Genomic DNA, 22,939 nt, shown 5'->3' on the forward strand with positions numbered 1-22,939 from the left:
CTGCCTGAGCTGCAGCTTAAGCTGGAGCTTGTTGTCCACTGTACTCTTCATAGCAGGTTTCTGTAGTGAGACTGGCAGACTCTCACTCACAGCAGCTATATGACAGGCACTCCTCCTGCAATATGCCTCTGTTTGGCTTTCACATGGCTTTGTGAGAGCATATCTGCTATTAGAGTCTTTCCAGTACATACTCAGCTCTGACACAGATTTTCAGTTTCTTAATGGCAGTCACCTAATTAATAGCACAACTATGTATTTATGTTCATTAGAGGCACTACAGCTTTGTGATCAGTAATTTGTTATAAACAGCTTTAGCTCTATGGAGTACTTTCACAGTGGCTGTCACTAGTGACTGTGGTTACATCCTTTTCTTTTTCAAGATCCTAGGGTGAAGGTGCTGAAACTCTTATGAGGGCTTCTTTTAGTCTCTTGAATGCAGAGCTACTGAGTATCCCAAGCCCACTGCTTATTTCTAGGGGTGTAATTTTTTTTAATTAAGCCTTGATACCGTACTTCTTATGTTTTCCCTTCATCAAACACAAGACATTCAGTAACCATTACTAACTGGTACTTAATAACTATCTGTTAACAGTAGCTTCCTAAAATATGCTTTATATTCAAAAGCTGTCCTAGTATGCTAGTGTATGTGGCGTCTTATGTGAATTATGTATTGTGGAGTAAATGTGTTAGTTACTTAACAGTGTACAGCTGGCAGACAGCGGCTGCTTACACAGTGGCAGCAGACATGGTGGTACAAGACTCGAACACATGCTGGAAAAATATTTATCAACACAACAATATTATTTCTCTCAGGATTAGATTCATGTGTGTGAGAAGATGCTGCACAAAATGTGCTGTGATGCGGCCACAGGATGCCTGCACAGTCCGTGTTAACACTTCACAAATTCTATTTTTAGCTGGATATTTATTTTATTTGCCTCTGTACTGCACCATTTTAAATTTGTACTCAAACAATCGACGTGGTTAAAGCACACGTTGTCAGGGTATTTTTTTTACATTTCAGTTTTACCACATGTATACATAGTAATACAAAGTTCTTCAAACAAAGTTTGAAGGAAATAGAATTAGTCCCTCTGACAAATTACAGGGCCAAAAAATCCTGCAAAATATAACTTTTTTATATGTAAAGCCATTTTAAACTCTTGGAATGGCTCGTGAAGCACACAAATTTTGCAAGCAGAAATTAATAAAACATAAATTTGTGAAAAACTTAGGAATACTTTCTTAAACCTAAATTTGACAAAAGTTTTTTTGAAAGCTGACTGAAAGATTCAATTTTTAAGATAAAATGTTGCACAATCTGACATAAAAAGTATATCCTTGAATAAATTAATCTGGAACATGAAACAGTGGATTTAAATGAAAATGTTATTCTTCATGTTGAATTTATACCCAGATAATATTTCAACTCAGCTCAGTCATTCTGTAAGCAGTTCAACTCAGTAATTAGAACCTAAAGTGGCAAACTTTAAAAATGCATAAATGAAAAGCAAAGCTGACGCACGTTCGGAAAAGTGGCGAGCCTCAAACCATCCTCACTCATAATGAACTCAGCCTTTGTTAGATGCTCCTTTTATACCCAGGCATGACTGAATCACCTGTTTAATATGTTTTTGAAACATTTCACATTTCTAGTCTTAAATTGCCCTTGTCCTAACTTTCATTTGCAATTTACCAACTGTGCCAATTTTGGAATTGGGTTTGGGGTTGTGGTTTAGGGTGACAAAATTCTTAATAAACATGTAACACTTTCTCTCACTTTTTAGGTTACAGTGGAAATGGTTATAAAATGTTAGGTAAAACTTCATAAAAAGTAATCATCTTCTACAGACAACATATGTGTGCACATTTAATGCCCGATTACTGTTTTATTTTTGTTTTATTAATTATTATTTGCCAAATGAAACATATTGGGAAAAAATACGTTGTGACCTGTGCAAGTGTTAATTCAGCTAATAAATAAAAACTGTGCACTAACAATGCCATATAAGTGTTAACTCATTTTAACTTCAATCAACAAAACATGTAATTCAACCAGCGGTGTTGAAACTTTTGCATACTACTCTACCTTTAAGCCTAAGTAAATGCGGTGATAGAAAATGTGGACTGATAAAGAAAATAGCACTTTATTGGCACAATAAAATTATATTATGATTTAGCATAAAAGAGCTTAAGAGCAGCCTAAAATACAGCATTAAAAGTTTCAGACCAAAACACAATGATTTATTTTGACAAATTTAGTAATTAAGGACAAGTATTTCAAAGGTTACTTTTCATTTTTCAAATTTCAAATTTTCTCAAAAATACTTTTTTAAGCAAAAATGTAATATTAAGAAAAATAAATCATAATAGCAGATAGAGGATAACAGGATAGAGCACTACATTTGAAATATAAAAGCACTGAATTTACTTGATTCACACGTGTACATCATTTCCACATGACTACATATATCCCTTATTATCAGCTTATACGACATGCTTTTTCTGGCACTGTACTTGCATAAAACAATTTTGGTTTACTTTTAATTGAAATAATATGTATCACAAATGTACAATTTGCATGAATAGTATGCTTAGACATTATTTATTATGGTATTGCTTTGTTGGTGACACACATTATTATTATTATTATTATTATTATTATTATTATTATTATTAAATAGTATTAAATATTACCAGTGATATTATTATGTAAAAATTGAGTATAACTATTAACTATTAAATAGTATTAACTATTATGTTGTTCTTGTAATTTTTTGTTTTTGCTAAACACTGAAGACATTTGGTTTAGAGATCAAAAGATAAATATGATGATATATAAGAATGTCAGCTTTTACTTCCTGCTATTCACATCTTGATGCTAAACAATAACTTGGAACATGGCAGATCACCCTTGCTTGTAATAACTGCATCAAGCAGGTGACCCATTAACATCAGCAAAATGCTGCATTCTCCTTCTGTGATACTTTTCCAGTTTTTTAGTGTAGCGTCTTTCAGTTGTTGCTTGTTTTGGGGGGTTTCTCCCTTTAGTCTTGGATTAACATCTGTTGACTGACTTGGTCAGTCTAAAATGTTTCCCTTTTTCCCCATGAAACGACTGAAGTCTTTTGTTGGGTTGGAAGTGTTTTTTGGGTCATTGTTTTGCAATATGATGTTCATCCTGATTAGACTGGATGCATTTCTCTGTAAACTGGCAGAAAGAATGTTTCTGTAGACTAAATTCATTCTGCTGCTACTATCATGAGTTACATCATCAATAAAGATTAGTGAGCCCATTCCAGAAGCAGCCATGCAAGCCCAAGCCATAACACTACCTCCACCATGCTTAATGGATGAGCTTGTATGTTTTGGATCATGACCAGATCTTTTCTTTTGCACACTTTGAGCTTTACATCACTTTATATCACTCATCTCTGTACTTCTTTGCAAATTCCAATCTGGCCTTCTGATTCTTACTGCTCATAATTGGTTTGCTTGTGATATGGCCTCTATATTTCTGCTCTCAAAGTCTTCTTTAAACAAGGGATTGTGATACCTTCATGCCTGCCTCGTGGATGTTGTTGGTGATGTCACTCTTGGTAGTTTTTGGGTTTTCTTCACAGCTTTCACTATGTTTGGGTCATCAATTGCTGTTGCTTTCCTTGGCCAACCTATTTGGTGTATGGTTGTTAGTACACCACTGGTTTCTTTCTTTTGTCAGGGCATTCCAAATTGTCGTATTGGCTATACCTAATGTTTGTGCACAAGAAAAACCTGTCAGTGACATGTTCCAGCATTTTTGCTCACTTGGAAATCCGGTGGGTTCAAATTAAATGTGTCATGTTCTAAATTGTTTAACACATCTACATGTCAATATCAGGAAATAAAATCTGAAGTTCTCATCTGTCATCTCATATTCATCTTTTGATCTCAAACCTAAATGTCTTCGGTGTATTGCAATGACAATAGAACTTGAATATTTTCAGAGAAGACTGTATATTCTTACATGAAAAAAAAGAACATGCAGTCATTGGCAAGATGATAGATGTAGTCTATCCAGGAATGTTTACTATGCACTTACATACTCAAAGAACACATTTCTTTAACGGTGAAATAGTACACACTGGATCAGATTTAGAAGTACTGTGGCCTGCAAGTCACCTCATACCAATACACTAGAGAATCAGGAAATCATGAATGACCACTTAAGAGTTAAAACGTCAGGTGTATCTAGAAACGTTGAATATGACTAAGCATGTATATCACTTAGATTTCATTTATAGGGATTTCCAGGGCTTTCAAGAATTGTGATGTGTTTTTGACAAAAAAATGACTTAAACATTAGCAATCAGGCTGCTAAACACATTTTTTTTTCATAGCCATAAATGCCCATCTTTACAAAGCATGCCAATAATGTATAAAAAATGCAGCATAAATGCAGAAGTCTTACTTTGGACCACTCAACATTATTCTTGATTGAGCATGATAGATTTTAGACTTATACCTTTCTGTGAGTATTTTCAAAGAATTTAAAAAGGCCAAACAATATTGTTTTTGCATATTAAAGCCATAATCACGGATTTGCAAAGAGTTAAGGTCACTTTTATACAAAATTTTGTTGACTCTAGGAATTTATACCCATAAATTTATTATCATTCTACAAAGTTGTTGCTTTGGGCTTTTTCTGTGAATTTCAGGGTAGGGTGCTATAGGCTGGAGTTTTCTGTAACAAAATTCCATGCAGTTTTGGTTGTAGGAAATGGTTGTTTGCATTATCTCCTGTATATGTAAATTAAATGAACAGGAATTTAGTTTCAATTTGGAGATATATTTCACTTTGGATTACTTCAATATTGTCAATATATTAGTACAAGAGGCTATGTTTGTTTTATTGCTGAGAATAGAAACCTTAGGTGCTAATTATTATTCTATGTTTAATAAATGAAGCCATGTGACTTAAAGCTTGACAATTCACTGTTTTTTGAGCTAGTTGCACAACTTGTTGTAATCTATCACTGCTGTCAGAACAAAACCTCATATCTCCATTGTTGTTCTTCAGTTTGTGACATAATTTGAAAATTCCTGTTGCCCTTAAATTGTGTGTAAATTTCATGATAAAAAGACCAAAGGAAATGACCCAAAATGGCTTAAAAGTAAAGTATGTTTTTATCTTCTCATGTAAAGTTACCATTTTAGAGATACAAGGTTTTGTTCCAACAACAGCACACATGGTGATTGCAATCAGAGTTAGGGTAATGTGGTACAAAGTAATACATTACAGTAATGTATTTACTTTTTCCTATAACACAGTACTAAAACACATAACATTTTAAATTCTTGTAATCAGTTACTGTTTTAATAAGAATTTTGTTACTTGTGTTATTTATTTGTCTCTAAAAGAATCATCTTAATTACATATAATGCATTTAAAACAAATGTTGTCTATATTATCTATGCTTGGCCTGCAGGTGTGCTACCTGCTTCAGCTGACTGGGGCACTTAGATTGAATGTGAGCAGTGCAGTGCTAGTACAGGAAACAACCTTCTACTGCCACAAACTGGACAAGCAATCTGTCAATGCATCAAATCATGCTAATAAACACTATATGGACAAAACATTGTGGACACCCCTCCTAATTACTGAGTTCAAGTATTTCTGCCACATTAATTGCTAACAGGTATATAAAATCAAGCACACAGCCATGCAATCTCCATAGACAAACACTGGCAGTGGAATGGGTCATGCTGAAGAGCTCAGTGACTTTAAATGTGGCACTGTTATAGGACGTGAAATTTGTGCCCTGCTTAATCTGCCCCAATCAACTGTACGTGCTATTATTATGAAATGGAAGCATCTACATGCAAAAACAGCACAGACCTGAAGCAGTAGACCATGCAAACTCAGAGAGAGAGAGGCCACTGAGTGCTGAAGTAAAAGTTGCATCACTTCTGCAGAATTCCAGACTGCCTCTGGAAGCAACGTCAGCAGAAGAACTGTGTGTTGGGAGCTTCATGAAATGGGTTTTCATCATCAAACAGCTGCACACAAGCCTGGGGGCACTTTCATGGTTTTGGAATGGGATGTCCAACAAGCTCATACATGTGTGATGGTCAGGTGTCCACATACTTTTGGCCATATAGTGTGAAACTCTCCATGCTGAAGAAGAGTATGCCCCAATCTCACCTTAACAGGCCACATTCAATTTTTATTCAGGAACAGATCCATAAACTTTCTAGGTTTTCAACAGCATAAACCATTTGTAATTTAATATTCATATCATTGTTTTTCTCTGGCTTCACAGGCTCTCACACTTTCAGAGATGTAATAAGTGATTTGTGATGGATTACTTTTTTAGGTGACTACTCCAACATTATTTGTAGTACAACAAAAATTTGCAATACAACAAAAGTTTTATAAAACTTATGTCATTGCTGGCCTCATTGTGGCGTTAGTAGTATAAAGAACATTACACATGTAGATTACACATGTGGTAACAACTTCAAGATAATAAGTAAGATAATAGTTTTCTCACAAGTATTTTAAATTTGGGAGATCCTTGAAAGCCTCAGGACTGATGACTGTCAGACTTCTGGTGTTTCTTATTTCTCTAAGAAAGAGCAAACAAGAATGACAATATGAAAAACAGACATTAAATGACAAGTGTGATTAACAAAATGATTACTGCTAGCATTTCCTCTCAAACAAATCCATAAAACTCATCAAACATAATGCATCATTAACTAGAAGTAGACGGTTTGTGAATGAACTTTAAGTTGGCTTGAAAAAGCCATTGCTACGGAATCCCAGGCCGGAGCTATGTTATCTTAATCAGTTGCTAAGGTATTGCTAGGCATTACTATGGTGTAACTCTGCAAACTTTTAATCTGTTTTTATGTTTTTTACTTTAAGCCTAAAACAATATATCTCAAAATGTACTTAAACAGGTGCCATTCACAGAACAGATGTATTGACATAATTTTCTATTTAAATTCCAGAAACAAAAATGAGTGTGATTTTTTTCATGTTTAATAGGCATTAATGTGCAGAGTGTATTATTTAATTTTATTTTAATGTATTTTTACAGTTCAGTTTGGCAGCACAGACTAGTATACTTAAATTATATAATAAGAGTGGTGAAAATAATATGACTAGTATACTTAATACATATAAAGTATGACACAAATATATATCAGGTACATATTAGTAGTGATTTAGTACAAATTAGTGGTTCCAAAATATCTTCAGTACAAAACTATGTAAGCACTACTTAAGTATACTTCCTTAGTATACACTAAGGAAAGTCATGTTATATTTTTTCAGGTAGTTTAAAATGATTTCCTTCAATAATACAAAATATTAAGTACAGTTCAATGTAAGCCTAATTTGATGAAGTACTTTTTCAACACAACATTCATCATATTCAAGTATTCTTCTATGAAGCACATAGTTAACACAAATTAATTGCTGTTTTTGTGAAAGTATAGTTTTGAAGCATACTTCATTGAAGAACAGTGAGGTAACATAGTTCCTTTGACATACCTTGCAAAAGCATAGTTATTTCATAAAATGAAGTCTGAAGTATATGATATGAAGTATATCATCAATGCCAAATTAGCAAACCATGATGGAGTATACTTTTCAAAGTAAACTAAAATATAGTTTCAGTTAGTAAAAAGTAGTTGGTATAGTGTAGTGAGTAATACCTCTGCCTTCTACACTGTAGACTGGGGTTCAATCTCCCACTTAGGCCAGCACCCTACACAATACCAATAAGAATCCTTGGGCAAGACTCCTAACACTATCTTCGCCTAGCTGTGTAAAATGATCAAATTGTAAGTCGCTCTGGATAAGAGCGTCTGCCAAATGACATAAATGTAAAAGTAAAATGTATCATAGAATGCATTTATTCATTATTTGAAATTGTTTTGTGATGTCTGCACAGAAGGTATGTGACTTTGGTTCGGGTGAAAAATGTTAAGAAGCAGTTAGGGTTGTAATGCTAATAAAGTTGAAACTGCCCCTCTCTTAAGTGTGAAACACTGAGCAAAGCCAGCTCGATACTGTCCAAGGTTTGTAAACCTGTCCAGAGTGAAATGTGCAGAGCAAACTAACAACTCTGAGTTAAAGTTGTCTGGGATCCTCTTAAACATGTGGGAGCTGAAGTTGGCTTCCTATTCACCAGCTTGTTATGCCAATTTCCTGTTCTGTTTCTTTCATTATTTAGGTAGACATAAGGTTTATTCAAGTTCAGGTTATTTGTTAATTTCCCCTTCACTCTTCTCTTCAGTTTTCAAAGTGAACATCTTCCCAATTCTCATTTATTTTTTGTTTTATCTTCCAATCTAAATATTCTGCAACAAAGAGATTAAGATTTAATAGCTATCTTTTGCAAAGTGAGGGATTTATGTTTTTAGAGCTGGATTTCATCGCTTGTATCAGTTTTTTGTTTTCTATGATTTCTCTCGCAAGAAACTTTTCAAGAGACTTTTCTTTTGCGGTGAAAAGCAGCCTTGTATCCATTTTTCTAAGAAGTTAGGTGGCCTAGAATTTTCAAACTTTGAGTTGTATTGCTGGTCGTTCCAGATGCAGGTCATTCAGGTTCGGCTTTGCTAGGACTCTCAGGTACCTTGGTGGGTTATTGTGGCCTTCTTAGCCAAACCACATCGCCTCCATGACATTCCCTTCTCTGCTAAGAAATGCATGGTATTCTTTATCAAATATGACCTGATTGTTAGCAACTTTCTACTGGTTTTTAGGAAACTTCAGAACACAAATATTAAAGCACCTTTCTATACAGCATCATCCCCTCCTTGGTGGCATTCTGCATTCTTGTTAGGTGAATGCTATCAAAAAAACATACTTACTATTTCACAGATTGAGTTGTATTCCATGCCTGGAAGATAACATCCCTTTGAATGCTACCTTATCTAAATATCCTTTGACCATATAGTTATCAACAGGTACTAGAGGTGTGTCCTCGTGTCTATATAGATGTTTTGTCTCTTGTGTTTCAGAGAAGATACCTGCTTCTGTGGTGTGGGATAGGGAGCTGCAGCGGAATATTACCCTTGGATGGGAAAGAATTTGGGGCAGTACTTTCTACTTTTCAACAAATCTTGCTCACCAGTGAATCAATTTTAAGCTCATCCACAGGGCCTACACTACCCCTCTGAAATGCAGTCAAATAATATTTAACTGGTGATCTGTACTACTATCTATGCAGCAGGAAAGCAGTTGGCACAATACTAAGCATGTTTCTGGACTGCCCCACTATTTCCACATTCAGTCAGGTTTGTCTGTTCCACTGGGTCTTAATATATTGGGCTTGACCTTCCTTGTTTCTTTTAAATGATGATTAGCAATCTTGCATTGCAAAGCAATACGATGCAAAAGTTTGTGCACCCAGCTTTTATCTCAATGACACAATGGTCACAATAGCACATATCACAATGATCCATTAGCAACATTATATTAACCATGTAGGATGTCACTGCAGCCACTTGTAATATCATAGCAACTGCCTAGAAATAACCTAGTGACCAACTGGAATACCATAGCAACAACCTAGCAACCCTTTGGGATACTATAACACCTACCTAGCCACACCCGAGCAACCACCTGGGATACCATAGAAACCACCTAACAACACCCTAGCAACCATCAGAAATACCACAGTAACCACTTAGTAACATCCTAGCAAACACTTTCAGACACCATAGCAACCATCTAGCAACAACTTAGCAAGCTTAAGCTGTACAAGGACTTTTCTTGTTCTTTAGTGCAGCTCTTTTTTCCACAGAGTAGATTTCACCTTGCCACACTCACAGCTGGAAAAACATATATTATACATATATATTTTTTGTGAATCCTTCCTTTGTTTAATACTTGCATTTCTAACACTTTTGTATATTGCAAAACATGATTTTCAATAAGTTTCAAGATACAATAAAAGTATTGTGTGCTTAGTCACATGTGGTGCTGCATTTCCAAAACCAGATCTGAGCTATGTGAAAGTCCCCACGATGCTTTTCCTTTTCCAAAATGGAAAGTAGCATATCCAGTGTCACCTTTGGTTTTTTGTGAGGAGCAACATATATATTTGTCATTTCTGCATGAAGACATTCTGCCATTTATTTTTGCCGGTGCAAAAAACATGGCAAAATTGAAAGTGCATTCTTGTGCCTTATGTCACCTTAAACAAATAAAAGTGAATGCCAGAGCAGATACTGTCATGGCTTTAAATGTTTAAATGTTTACACGGTTGCACACGGCCATCAATGAGGCACGAAACAACACTTTTTCCCAAGCCAACATGTAAACACAGCATTGCCCTGCTTAACTGCTTCTCCTGACAGCAGAAATGTAGCTGAGCTTTGCTAGTTCTTTGTGTAGGCTTCTTCTTACATAGCTAGGTAAAGAAAACAGTTCAATACTGTAAAAAATGAGAAAATTGCAGTCATCATCTATTTGATTTATCTATGGCTAGTGCTGTAAAATGTAAGATTCTGGTTAATTAGCCTGTGCCATGATATGCTGTCTGCTGTCATAATAAGTTAAATGGGAGCTCAGCAGTTTTGTATTATGTCGGATTGTGAATGCTACAATGAAGTGGGCTAGTTGGCTAGCTGGTAGTGGTTGAGGCAGTTTTTCTTGATTTGCACAAGGCCTATGACACAGCTAATCATCAAATATTAAGTTTTACTAAGTACGTGTGGAGATTCAGAGATTCTGGTATAGCCATGGGATGAATGTGGTACAAGCTGCTGCCAAATTGTTAGTTTTGGATAAAGCTGCAAAGTGGCTCAGTGATTCCAGTTTGAATGTTGATAAAACAGTCACTGTGTGTTTCACTACTAAAAAAAAAAGAGGGATTAACCTGAAATTTTGATAAACAGCCTGAAGATGAAAAATGTGGATGTGTGAGTCTTAGTAGTAAAAAAGGTAAGATACAAAATAACAAATATACCTGGCCAATGTTAGACATAAAAAAATACAAAAAAGTTGGGATGCTGTGCAAAATGTAAATAAAAACAGAATGCAAAGATGTGCAAGCAATTTAATTTCTCTATTTAATTAAAAAAAGATCAACATATTGTATTTAGAGTTTGACAGTGGTGATGTTGTAATTTCCTGGCAAAAATGTTTATGGGCTGTTTATGAAATAATTCAAATTGTTCACAGCTACCTTACTTGCCTGATGACAACAGGACATATTTTAAAAAGTTCTAGAGGCTTCCATTGTACAAAATTTCCAAAAAAGTTGGGACGCTGTAAATAACAGAATGCAATGATGTGCACATCATTTAAACCCTATATTTAATTGAAAATAGTACAAAGACAACATATCAAATGTTGCATGTCTATATATGTCTATATATGTCTATATATGTCTAAGTTAGCACAGGGCATTTTTACCACTGTTTTGCATCACCTCTTTTTTAACAACACTCTGTAAGCATTTGGGAACTGAGGAGACCAATTGCTGTTGTTCTGAAAGTGAAATGTTTTTCTGTTCTTGCTTGATATAGGATTTCAGCTGCTCTACAGTTCGGGGTCCCCTTTGTCTTATTCTTCAATTCATAAAGAATCAAATGTCAGTGAGTGACATGGCTGGACTGCAGGCAGGCCAGTTTAGTACCCATGCTGTTGTGATACAAGCAGAATATGGTTTGGCATTGTCTTGCTGAAATAAGCAAGGCCTTTCCTGAAAAAGGCATCATCTGGATGGCAGCATATGATGTTCCAAAACCTGTAAATATTGTTTAGCATTAATGGTGCCTTAACAGATGTGCAAGTCACTCATGCCATTTGCACAAATGTACTCCTATATCATCATGGAGGCTGGCTTTTGAACTGTGCACTGAAAACAAGCTGGATGGTCCCTCTCCTCTTTAGCCTAGAGGACATGACGTCCGTGATTTCCAAAAAGAATTTCACATTTTGATTTGTCAGGCCACAGGACACTTTTCAAGTCTCCCCAGTCCATGATAAATGTTTATATATGGTTTCTTCTTTGCATGGTGGAGTTTTAACTTGTGTTTGTGGATGCAGCAACAAACTGTGTCCACAGACGATGGTTTTCGGAAGTGTAAGCCCATGCAGTGATTTCCACTGCAGAGTCTGTTTTTAATGCAGTGCCGTCTGAGGGCCTGAAGATCATGGCCAGCCAATACTGGTTTTCAGCCTTGTCTCTTGCATTCTGAGATTTCTCCAGAGTCTCTGAATCTTTTAATTATATTGTGTACTGTAGATGAAGAAATCCCCAAGTTCTTTGCTATTTTATGTTGAGAAATGTTATTCTTGAATTGTTGTACTATTTGCCTATGTAGTCTTTCACAGAGTGGTAAACCCTGACACATCTTCACTTCTAAAAGACTCAGCCTCTCTGGGATGCTCTTTTTACACCCAGCCATGTAACAGACTGGTTGCGAATTAACCTAATTAGTGGTGAGTGTTTCACAAGGTGTTTTTTTGTTTTTTTTAGCATTACACAACTTTACCAGTCTTTTGTTTCCCCATCCCAACTTTTTTAAAACCAGTTTCTGGCATCAAATTCAAAATAGGCATATAATTGTCAAAAACAATAAAAACTCTCAGTTTTAACATTTGATATGTTGTCTTTGTACTATTTTCAATTAAATATATATGAATTATTTGCATGTCATTGCATTCTGTTATTTACATTTTGCACAGTGTCCCAACTTTTTTGGAAATTTTGTACAATGGAAGCATCTAGAACTTTCTTTTCTTGTACATCCTGTTGGTCTCAGGCAAGTAAGGTAGCTGTGAACTATTTGAATTATTTCATAAACAACCTAGAAACATTTTTGCCAGGAAATCACAACAATATCACCACTGTCAAATATTCTCTAAATACAATATGTTGAATTTTGATCACCTAATTATGTATTCAATGTATTCATTGTGCATCTAGTTTTTAAGGTTATCCAGATTATCCATAAATGTTTGGACAACTTTGTTCATGTTTGAAGAACTTTGTTCAGCTTTGCTCTGAGAATCAGTGCAGAGCTACAGGATCTACCTCCAGGGGGCAGTGTAGTATTCATGTATGAGCTACCTCTTTCTTTTCATTCAAAGCTTCTAAACAACAGAATGCACTACCTACTGATTTGAAAACTTATGTGGACATTTTTCTTGTGAAACAGCAATATCTTTTTCATGACATTACATGCACCCACAGTCCACCGTCAGAATATGAAGCAATGATGTGCCATCCAACACTCATGTTTCCAGTTATTCAAACAATCATATGACAATTCGTTTATACACTCATAAGGTGATTCATTTTCATTTTCTTCTGTCTGTTGTCAAATTTTTTGGCAGCCAATTTTCAAACAAGCCCAATATGGTGAGAACACTGCAAACCTGGCAACTCTGACCAGTGGTATCTCAACAGTTGCAGGTAACTTAATGCAGCCCCGTGCAGCACTGACTTAACGTGATGCATTCTGGGCTTAATGCTTGCTGGTTAGAAATTATGTCTGACTTTCGCCAGCACTGCGGAACATCACCATGTCACAGGAGCAAGGTAGCTGCAGTTTTTGGAGTCAGGCACTGCTGTTGCTGTCTATCTGCTGCAGGAGCTATAGCATGGCTTTGTGATGTCAGAATGTCACACTCCTTGGCTGGAATCTCCAATGACAAAAATGAAGTGTGTGTCACGTATGTTATGTTTTTATTCTAAAAACTTCAGATCTGTGTTCTCCTATGTGTTCTTTCTCCCAAAGGGGATGACATTTATTTTATTTACTCTTTCTGGCAGCTCATTTTTTTACATATGGCCACCATACACTACAATTTTTATTTCCAGCAATAAAGCTGTAAAAACATTTTTGTTCAGGAGTTTGTTATTTTAAAAGAAATACTGTCCTTGTAGATCATAATTTATTCTTTAGGTTTCTCGTCACCTTCCTGGCAAAATGGTTACCTTTGTAATTATGTTATTTTTATTTTATTCTTAAGTATATGGTTCTCAATAAAACAGAAAGAAATAAAAAAATGTAAACGTGTGGCTCAAGGAGGTATTCCATGTGTGACTGTTTTGCCCCCATACACTTTAACCCAGCTCACTAGATGTTTTCATAATGCATGAATTAGATTTAATTTGATGTGTGTCTAAACTTTTGAACAGTCTATCTAGGTGAAGTAGCATTTGTCCAACTTGACAGCAGTGTTTTTATACCCCCACCACCACCCCCACAAGTCATGTGCATGTTCATGTTAACCATAAATTCAGCCAAAGTCAAGCTAAGTCGAATGCAACCAATAAAATGGCAGTGGCGACAAGTGTGACATCAATCAAATACTATCAGAAGTTTTAAGCAACATCATCTAACAATTTTACCATTAACATGATTTTGACAATTTTAATCATTTTTATGGTACATTGGCTTATAATAGTGAGAATGGCGTCTCTGTCATTGCCACTCCGGGCCCAGAATGCCTGCTGTAGCGCTATGTAACTTTGGAGGAGCAGGCATGAGACCTCCCACAAGAACTGTGTAACGCTTTACAGCACCATATCACACACTAAAAACTATGGCTCTTTGGCTCTGTATAAAGAAGCCAGCTCAGTATTACCTGTATGGACGACATGGCTGCCAAAAGACCAAAGAAGATGTTGTCAGAGGAAGCAAGGAAGGCCTGGCTTTGGCAAGAGCTAAAAGAGATAAAAGAATGCAAGACTCACGACTAACAGGAAAATTAACAAAAATCCAACAGCAGAGTGTGCATCCCTGCCAGTGTTATTTATGAAAGATTGCAAGGCTGTAACCTTATCTGTGTCATCCCTGGCTCACTGAGTTTTGTAGCTTTTCCAGAACCTAAAAGTCACCAAATCTGGAAATCAGAATGTACTTCATGTATTTGAAGAAAACTCATCTGTATCTTTCCATTTTCCAAAGCAAACATGTTTTTGGCAGTGTGACGCTAGCATTACTGCTACTGAAGGCAGATTGGTTAATGAACTGAACAGCTCATTGGCTGAGTGAAGCAGTTTGCACTCAATGATATCATGAATGTAGGCAATGTTATAAAGTCCTATAACTGGAGTTCAGCAGCACTCAAAAATATAACAGCAGTGTTACAATATTGTAGCTTTCACCACATTAAAAGAGACACAGCTTGCACACAAGTCCTCAAGCTTTATTATCCAGCTGTTACTGTGCATAAGCAGAGTTTTCAACCCAGATGTGACAATTCTACTCACTACACATTCTCTGATACCATCATTGTGTGGATCTCAAAACTCTTACTGATGTCTCTTTGATTCCTCTCTACTCTGTCCTTGAGCCTGAGACCTGGAAATCAATCAAAATCCAGCATCTGATGCGCTCAAAGGAATTGAGGAGAGAGGGCGCTTCCAAAGCGAGGAAACACTTGTACTTGCTACACAGAAGACTTTTTATCACGTGATGTCCTGCGGTACAATATTCGCCGCCACCCTGTGTTTTTAGTGAATAAAAACATTTACTGAGGGGGCACTGTGAAAGGTTGGTGCAAGCTAATTAAACTGTTAATGCTGCTGTTATATTTTTGAGCACTTTTGAACTCAAAACAGTGCCTCATGATGTCAGTGAGCACAAACTGCTTCACTCAGCTAAACAGCTGATCAGCTCACCAACCAATCACTCAGTAGCAGCATCCTACTGCCCAAAAGTCAGGCCTGTAATGGAGTATAGTTTGTTTGAGGGGCAGCTTGTATGGTGTCAGAACTGTGTCAAAAGTGTTTGTAACAGCACATGGCATGCATTCTGATCAAAAACAGATTCATGTGTCCGCAGAGCAGTTTATATCTGTAATATTACGGTTTGTAACCTCACACCGCAAATTGTACTCATAATAAATAAACTTGTGTGTCACACAGCCTCCGCAACCCCTTGTAGATTTGGACTCGATTTCCCAGAATCCTCTGGGAGATCACATGACTTCCAATCTTCCCGCAGGCGATAAGACTGAAACGGACTCAATATCCCAGGATCCTATGGGAAGTCACATGATTTCTCATGTGACACCGCGCTCCAGAGTTTTGATGTGAATCACCGGTGTTATGTGTCATATGATATACTTTGTATAGTATATAAGCCCGGGCTTTAGCTTAGTAAAGTTGCGAAGTATTGTATCCAGTTTGTGACCTACTGAGCGTTTATTCTATTGTTGTGTATTTCGTGTATGACCTTTGCTTATCGTTTTCTCGTCTCTGCCCTTTTTGCTCTGCCCTTTGGATTTGGTTGCATTTGTCTCTGATTTTGGATTATGACCACTTGCCTGTACCTTCGACCACGCTACTGCTTTCCCCTTTTTGGATTGTTGCCTTGACTGATCTTTGTATCTTTCATGTGCCTTCCAGATCTGAACTCTGCCTGGTTATCGACTACGACTTTGAACTCTGTTTCTACCAGTAAAGCCCTTTCTGTAAGTTATATCTGCGAGCCTCTGACCGTGCTTGAAACCTTACATTGTGCTTCTGTGTCGTAGTTTGTATCTGTAATAATATAGTTTGTAACCATATATCGTGTTGTGCCAGCTGTTATTACAGTGTCTGTCATCATGGGTATGATTCTGTTATTACAAAATTGAAAAATGAACATTTTTACACATCTTTTGAAAGAGAACCATGCTCCCAGTGTAAATTAAGCGATTGCCAATGTAAACAATATCCTGTATGCTGGTATGTAACCAGATCTGGGTGTTGAATCAGGTCAGCATTATCTTACTTTGTTAATTTGTAGATTGCATCCAAGTGGCTGCAAACCTCAAGTTCTTAAAGTTTTATTATATTATATTACATAAACATTGTCCATTGACAGTAAACATATGATAGCAGATCCATTGACGGAACCAAATTTTAAATTGGACAGTCGTACAGTTGTGATTGAACTTCTAATAAAATATGCAACAAGACTAATAAGAGGCTGTCCAGAGTCACTGTAAAGTAAAATACAATGTACTTTAATATGTATTTGGTCAGTTCATAGTAATGTATGCTGAGGTGCCATAGCATTAGCATCTGTCTGTTTATCTAAAAACCTGAATGCCTTTCTCATTATAAATTTAAACTTTATGACTTACATTATAACTACATGTGATCTGCCATGGCTTTAGCCTTGATATGGCTTTAATGTAATGCAATAATTGCAAAGTGCTGAGTGTCACGCTGTGATGTGCTGAGAAATTGAACAGTGAACAATGTCAGTGAAAACATCACTTAATTGAGCATTAGCTTTAGTTCAGGCAGGCCACAAGGTCAAGCTGAGGGCCTTAGCATACTTCTTGTGAAATAAAATTCTCAAGGGTTGTGTGAAGTCGAAAGCGCCTTCACAAGCTTACAAGCTTGCATATTTTCTACGTTTTCGTGTCACCTGCTGCGGATGCTCCACATGACGCCATGACATTTTATGAAAAGTTTCATGACTGCTGGAAAACGATTCTTTCACAGTTCTAACTATGCTTATATTTGAGTTCAGAATACCGTCACCATCTAAGCTGGAGCAGGAAAATTCAAAAAAGAAGCTGATTCGTTTCTCCGCAATTACATCATATTGAACATCATCTCCACAAGCAGTATGCTGAGGCCTTAAGGCCCCAATCTCAAATCACCAGCTGTTATCAGCTGACGGTTCAGCTGTTTGTCTGCTATGCATATGATAAGCTAAATTCATCAGAGCTTTTAAGATTAAGATTAAGTGACCCTTATTAGTCCCACAATGCGGAAATTTCACTTCCGCAATCTAACCCATCTGTGCAATGAAATACCACATACACACTAGTGAAAATACACACTAGGGGGCAGGTGGGCAGCCCTATCTGCAGTGCCTTGCTCAAGAGCACCTCCACATTTGGAGTGCATCCCCCTTAAAAGCCAGATCAGACTTGTGTGGTGTTTGGTTCAAGTACACAGCCCTACAGAGCATCCCTTAATGATGTCCTAACCTTAACCTTAGTCTCTTAGCCCTACTCCAGCTGCTATCATTTATGGCATTCAGCAGATGTTTCACTGATCCATTGTACATAAAAATGACAGAGATGTCCTGCAGTTTCTTTGGTACAAAGTGGTCAACAACCCCATGAGACTACACATATTTGGAAACAGTCCTTCTCCAGCTGTAGGCATCTATGGAATAAGAAAAATCACACGTGAAGGAGAAAAATACTTCAGTGATGACATTATTCACATTGAGAGATCTAAGTATGTTCTTAAATCATTTTTTTACAGAATGTAAAGCCACAAACGTCTTCAGAAAAGAATAAAAATGCTGCCACTCTCCAACGTCAAGCTAAATAACCTTCAACAATGCAGAGGCCATGAAAGCATCCCCTTCAGAGGATCGAAAGATGAGCAAAAGATGTTAACCTACTCATTCAGTGCAGTCTGGGCATTAGTTGAAACAGTCTCTGCATTGTGTTCAAGGTACCTAAAAACTAGAAGCCTTACACTTGTCGTGGAGTGCTCTCCACTGTGTCTAGTTTGTTTGTCCCTTTTAACTGGGATACACTACTTCCTGATAACGAGTATAGGAAATGGAGATGTCACATATACATAATTCTCCCTTTCAAACATTCTCAGCACTGTGCTTTTTATCTTTTCAGATTTCTCAGTTTAAATGATAGCTACAGTCATTTATTTGAGAGTGAAACACAAAGATGGACGCATCAAAACAGGCTTTAAACTTGATAAAGCTAAGCTCACCCTTTACCTGGAGCTCACGATTTCAAGATTCCAAGAACTTTGTACTGCTGTTCTGCCTGTCAAGATTGCTGAACTTGTCTCCATGGAGATACAAAATGGACAAAGCCACATTCTACAGAGACTGTAAGGTGGAGACATAAAACCCTTGTGATTCATTTTGTAGACTATTTGAACAACCATGTTTAGTGCATCAGGCACTTCGGTCTCCCAGAATAGAAAATCTGTTCCCACAGAAAAGAATCCAGCAGATCATGGCTCGTTCTCAGTGCCAGCATGTTATCTTTGATGTACTAACTGTTTTTTGGGCCAATTTTCCTTCATGATTTCCTCCATGATCTGAGATTCCGAGGCCAAATGAAGGAATGTTTTTCAAACTGATTGACCCAGAGTCTGATAAAGAGATATGTGCTGAAGTAATAGCACTCTCTATGAGTGTTTCGGGCAAGCAACTAAGTTCAATATATTTTGAATGTTTCTCAACTTCCCATGTGTTTAAATACAAGGCCTGCAGACCAGGTCAGGCACGAAGCACAGTCCTATCTGGCCCGCAAAATAATTTTCATTTTCTGTTAATATTAGCCCCTTTTACAGTGTTCTGCACTACAATCCCCAGCATGCGCTGCAACAGGAAGTGTGTTCGAACCCCCTTTCCCCCCCAACAACAATCTATGGAACAGCAGTTACACCTTAATCCTACCACACTAGTCACATTCTGTCTTGTATGCAGAGATGATGTGGCCGTAATAAAAGCATACCACATTAACTACCATTACGAAACAAAACACTGGAGAGTTGTATAGACAGCAGAGGCAACAGAAAAGTGGCAGTGATGAAGAAGAGCGTTCTTTGGCCCATGGATTTGCTGAGATTTTTTAGAGTTTGACACCCCAGCTCCACTTAAAGGTCCCTGACAAAAGCAATTGCCCTCATCCACATCCATCTTATGGATCTTGTGTAGGCTGGCACCGTTGCAAAGTGAATTTCCAGGACATAGAAGCAGAACCAACCACCATCAAAAGTATGTAAAATAAGGTGTACTCATGATTATGACTTTTCAAATTTTTATACAGCTAAATAAACACATTCTACCTATTTATATATTATATATTTAGAGGAGCTCACCGATTGCTAGTGTGGGAGTTCAGCAATAGGTGATGCTCTGAGAAAGAGTGGAAAATTAGAATGGGGAAAACCCTCAGAAAAACTAAGCATGATATTTGATCAGCAGCAGCTATGAGCTACACAACACAGAACACTTCGATTTCAGCTTTCACTGTAATACCAGTCACTTGACTTTGCACTTTCAGGCATTATTTTTTATCATCTAAACTTGTGTCAGCAGAGCACCAGTTAGTCAAAATCAAACAGGTATTGTAGCATGTGACACTGTTTTGATCTGCTAGAATCTCTTAGTTCAGTATATCTATCCTTTTAGTGTTGATCTCTTTATACTTTTCTTGTTTTCCCCTTATCATTTGCAATTTAATTTAGAAAATATTTTACTTACCATATGGGAGTGTAAATAGTATATTATTTACTCCAGTCTTAAAATGTTTTTCTAGTTTCACTAAAACATGCCAATTACAACATGCTGCCTGTTTCTTTTAAGATTTTGTTGATGAGGAGAGCTGACTGTTAAAATCAATATCACTCTGAGTACACTGACAGAGAAGAGTAGAATGTCTGTAAGGCATCATTGGTCTTATATTCTGCCAGTACCTCAACATGAATTGAGTAAAAATAAGCATGATTTGTGATAGTGTTACTATTATTTTGCAGCAATATCCCACAGCATTCCCCACTGTAGTCACGATAAAGGCAGCTGTTAACGCATTATATTTCACTCAGTCAGATGGTGGTAATGAATGATATGTGAATGACGAAACCATGAATGTTATAGACTTGGATTATTTTAAGACCTAGAATTCTTTGAATCTGAGCCCTAGCCTTCTTTACTTTCATAGCCAGATAATGAGGATAACAGTTAGACATTGTATTTGACTTCTCCTGCTCTTGATCACATTACTTTGCCAGATGGGGTAATTAGGACCATATTTCCTTCCATTTAATAAAAACTCTGAAAAGAGAGAGTGCAGCAAGAGAATGCAGAGCAAGTGACACATAACCGATGAACAAGATAATGATATATAAGAATTGGTGCAGTTGAATAATTATCATAAACATTTTATGAGTGGATTCACATGCATTTAACAGAAGAATGTGGACAATAAATGGCACCAGGACTGATGTACATGAAACATCAAAGAGTAGTATTGAAGCGGTATAGACTTACATATGTGTGATCTTTTTGAGGTTATAAAAAGAATGCTTTTCTAGCCTCCTCAGTGTGACATCAACGGACAGATAGCTGTGAAAAGAAATAAAATGAATCAAATATTTGTGATGTTTGTATTTGTACTAATTTAAATATTATTTATAACATTAATAATATCAAATCTCTTTAGGAATCAAAACTTTGCAAATATATGTTTCTAAATTGCAGGCAACAATAATTGTAAGTTGGAACTAGCTGCAAAAATGTTGCTTGGTCCCCTGTTACCACCAACAAATATACTGTCTCAATACACTTTGTTAAGTCCTGCTGTGTAGCTCTGTAGCTCAGCAGGTTCAAATTCCAGCTGTTATTTAAACACAATTGCGATATAGAACTGAGTAGACATCTTGACTGGGATGTGGTGCCCTACACACAGTACATGTTCTGCATATGTTATATGGAATATGAAACTGACAGTAAAACATTTTAGAAAATTGTTAAATTGAAATTGTATTTTAGCCAAACTTTTCAGTTTGTTCTTTTGTTTTTTAATTTGTGCATGAACATTATAGGCTAAACTACTATAGGTCAATCTTATCCATAAAGGGCCGGTGTAGCTGCAAGTTTTCATTACATTCATTCATTGTTAATTTCAACTAAAGGAAGCGTTAATTGTTCAGTTTTTAAAAAGCTTTTTCAGAATGTATTGTTCAGAGAAGCTAGCTCTGGGCTGGTTGACAGTCTGAAGGTGAGTTTAGCAAAGCAGCTCTTTAGGGCACAGAAAGCCCATTTGGTGCAGCAAAACGCTTGTGGCTTCATTTAAGTCGTAGCTCTGCGGGTAAATTGGGCCTTTGGGAGAGACATCAGCGGGTAGCTCAATGAGTTATTTCATGCGCTCAGTGTCGTTCACTTTCATGTCAGCTAATCATTTAAAAAAATATAATTGATACATCTCAATGGTTACGCAGTTTTAGTTGATGCATTTTAAATTATGAGTAGCATAGGAATAAAAAAGACAGGCTCAGTGACATGCACAGGCTTTGTGTAATTTACATTGCTGTATTAGTTTATGCTTGAAATTAAATAGGCTGTTACTGGGTGCTGTAGGTGAACAGAAGAAAGAGTTTTAGAAAGAGAGAGAGAAATACCCCCACCATGACTGGAGAGACAGCAACCCAGAACAGTGACCCAGGCATGGTGTCTTTAGTCTGGGTCATCCATTGTAAGGGAGCATGATATTTAATAAGGTAATACACAAGTTTCTGTGCTGATTATTTAATGACTAAGGCTTCCCACTCCAGGGCTGCATAATGGCGCTCTGCCTGGTTCAATTTTTCACTGAAGCAAACAACTGGATGCTCCTTCTTGTCAATGTCTTAATGTCTTAAGACAGCACAGCCCCAAGTCCTGTGTTGGATGCAGTGGTATGGACCATGAAGATGCTTAAAGTCTGGTTAAATTTGCGGAGGTTGGTCATCCAGCACCACATAAGCTTACTAGGACTTTCTAGTGCTTTCCTGAGCCAGTTAATAAGCTCATCCATTTTGGGGGGGGGGTCAACCTGTAAATGGATACCTCATTTAACCAGCATTTACAGAATCAAGATCTGAGCCGCCTGGCTTAAGAGCCATCATTTTTAAGGATCAAAATATAAAACAATATATTACAAATACAAATAATGAACAATACATTTTCAAATTCTGCATATATTTTTTTTATTTCTGTTTTTGCAGATATGTATCTACTTAGTAATCACATAAATGGCTAGCTAATGAATTATGTGAATTAATGAATCTATGAACTCTATGAATGAATCTCTTTTTAAATAGACACACATGTAGTTTTTTTTTCCAAATGGGAAAACTTTTTTGAATTTGCTATTGGAGATGAAGAAGTTACAACTCACTTTAAGCAACTGCTGTGATCCACATTACCTCAGATTAGGACTGGTCCA

General features: G+C 36.7%; 1 protein-coding gene across 1 annotated transcript in view; it reads right to left on the bottom strand.

Annotated features, from left to right (window-relative positions):
* The window catches only part of tshr (thyroid stimulating hormone receptor), a 55,830-nt gene that overhangs the window by 8,345 nt on the left and 24,546 nt on the right, over positions 1-22,939 (bottom strand). Inside the window, exons 3-4 of the mRNA XM_036582430.1 lie at positions 21,004-21,078; positions 6,534-6,608 (exon numbers count right to left, since the gene is read on the bottom strand). Of these exons, the coding sequence (XP_036438323.1) occupies positions 6,534-6,608; positions 21,004-21,078 (150 nt within the window). The remainder of the gene's footprint in view (positions 1-6,533; positions 6,609-21,003; positions 21,079-22,939) is intronic.

The sequence above is a fragment of the Colossoma macropomum genome, unplaced genomic scaffold (assembly GCF_904425465.1).
Source record: "Colossoma macropomum unplaced genomic scaffold, Colossoma_macropomum, whole genome shotgun sequence".
NCBI lineage: Eukaryota > Metazoa > Chordata > Actinopteri > Characiformes > Serrasalmidae > Colossoma > Colossoma macropomum.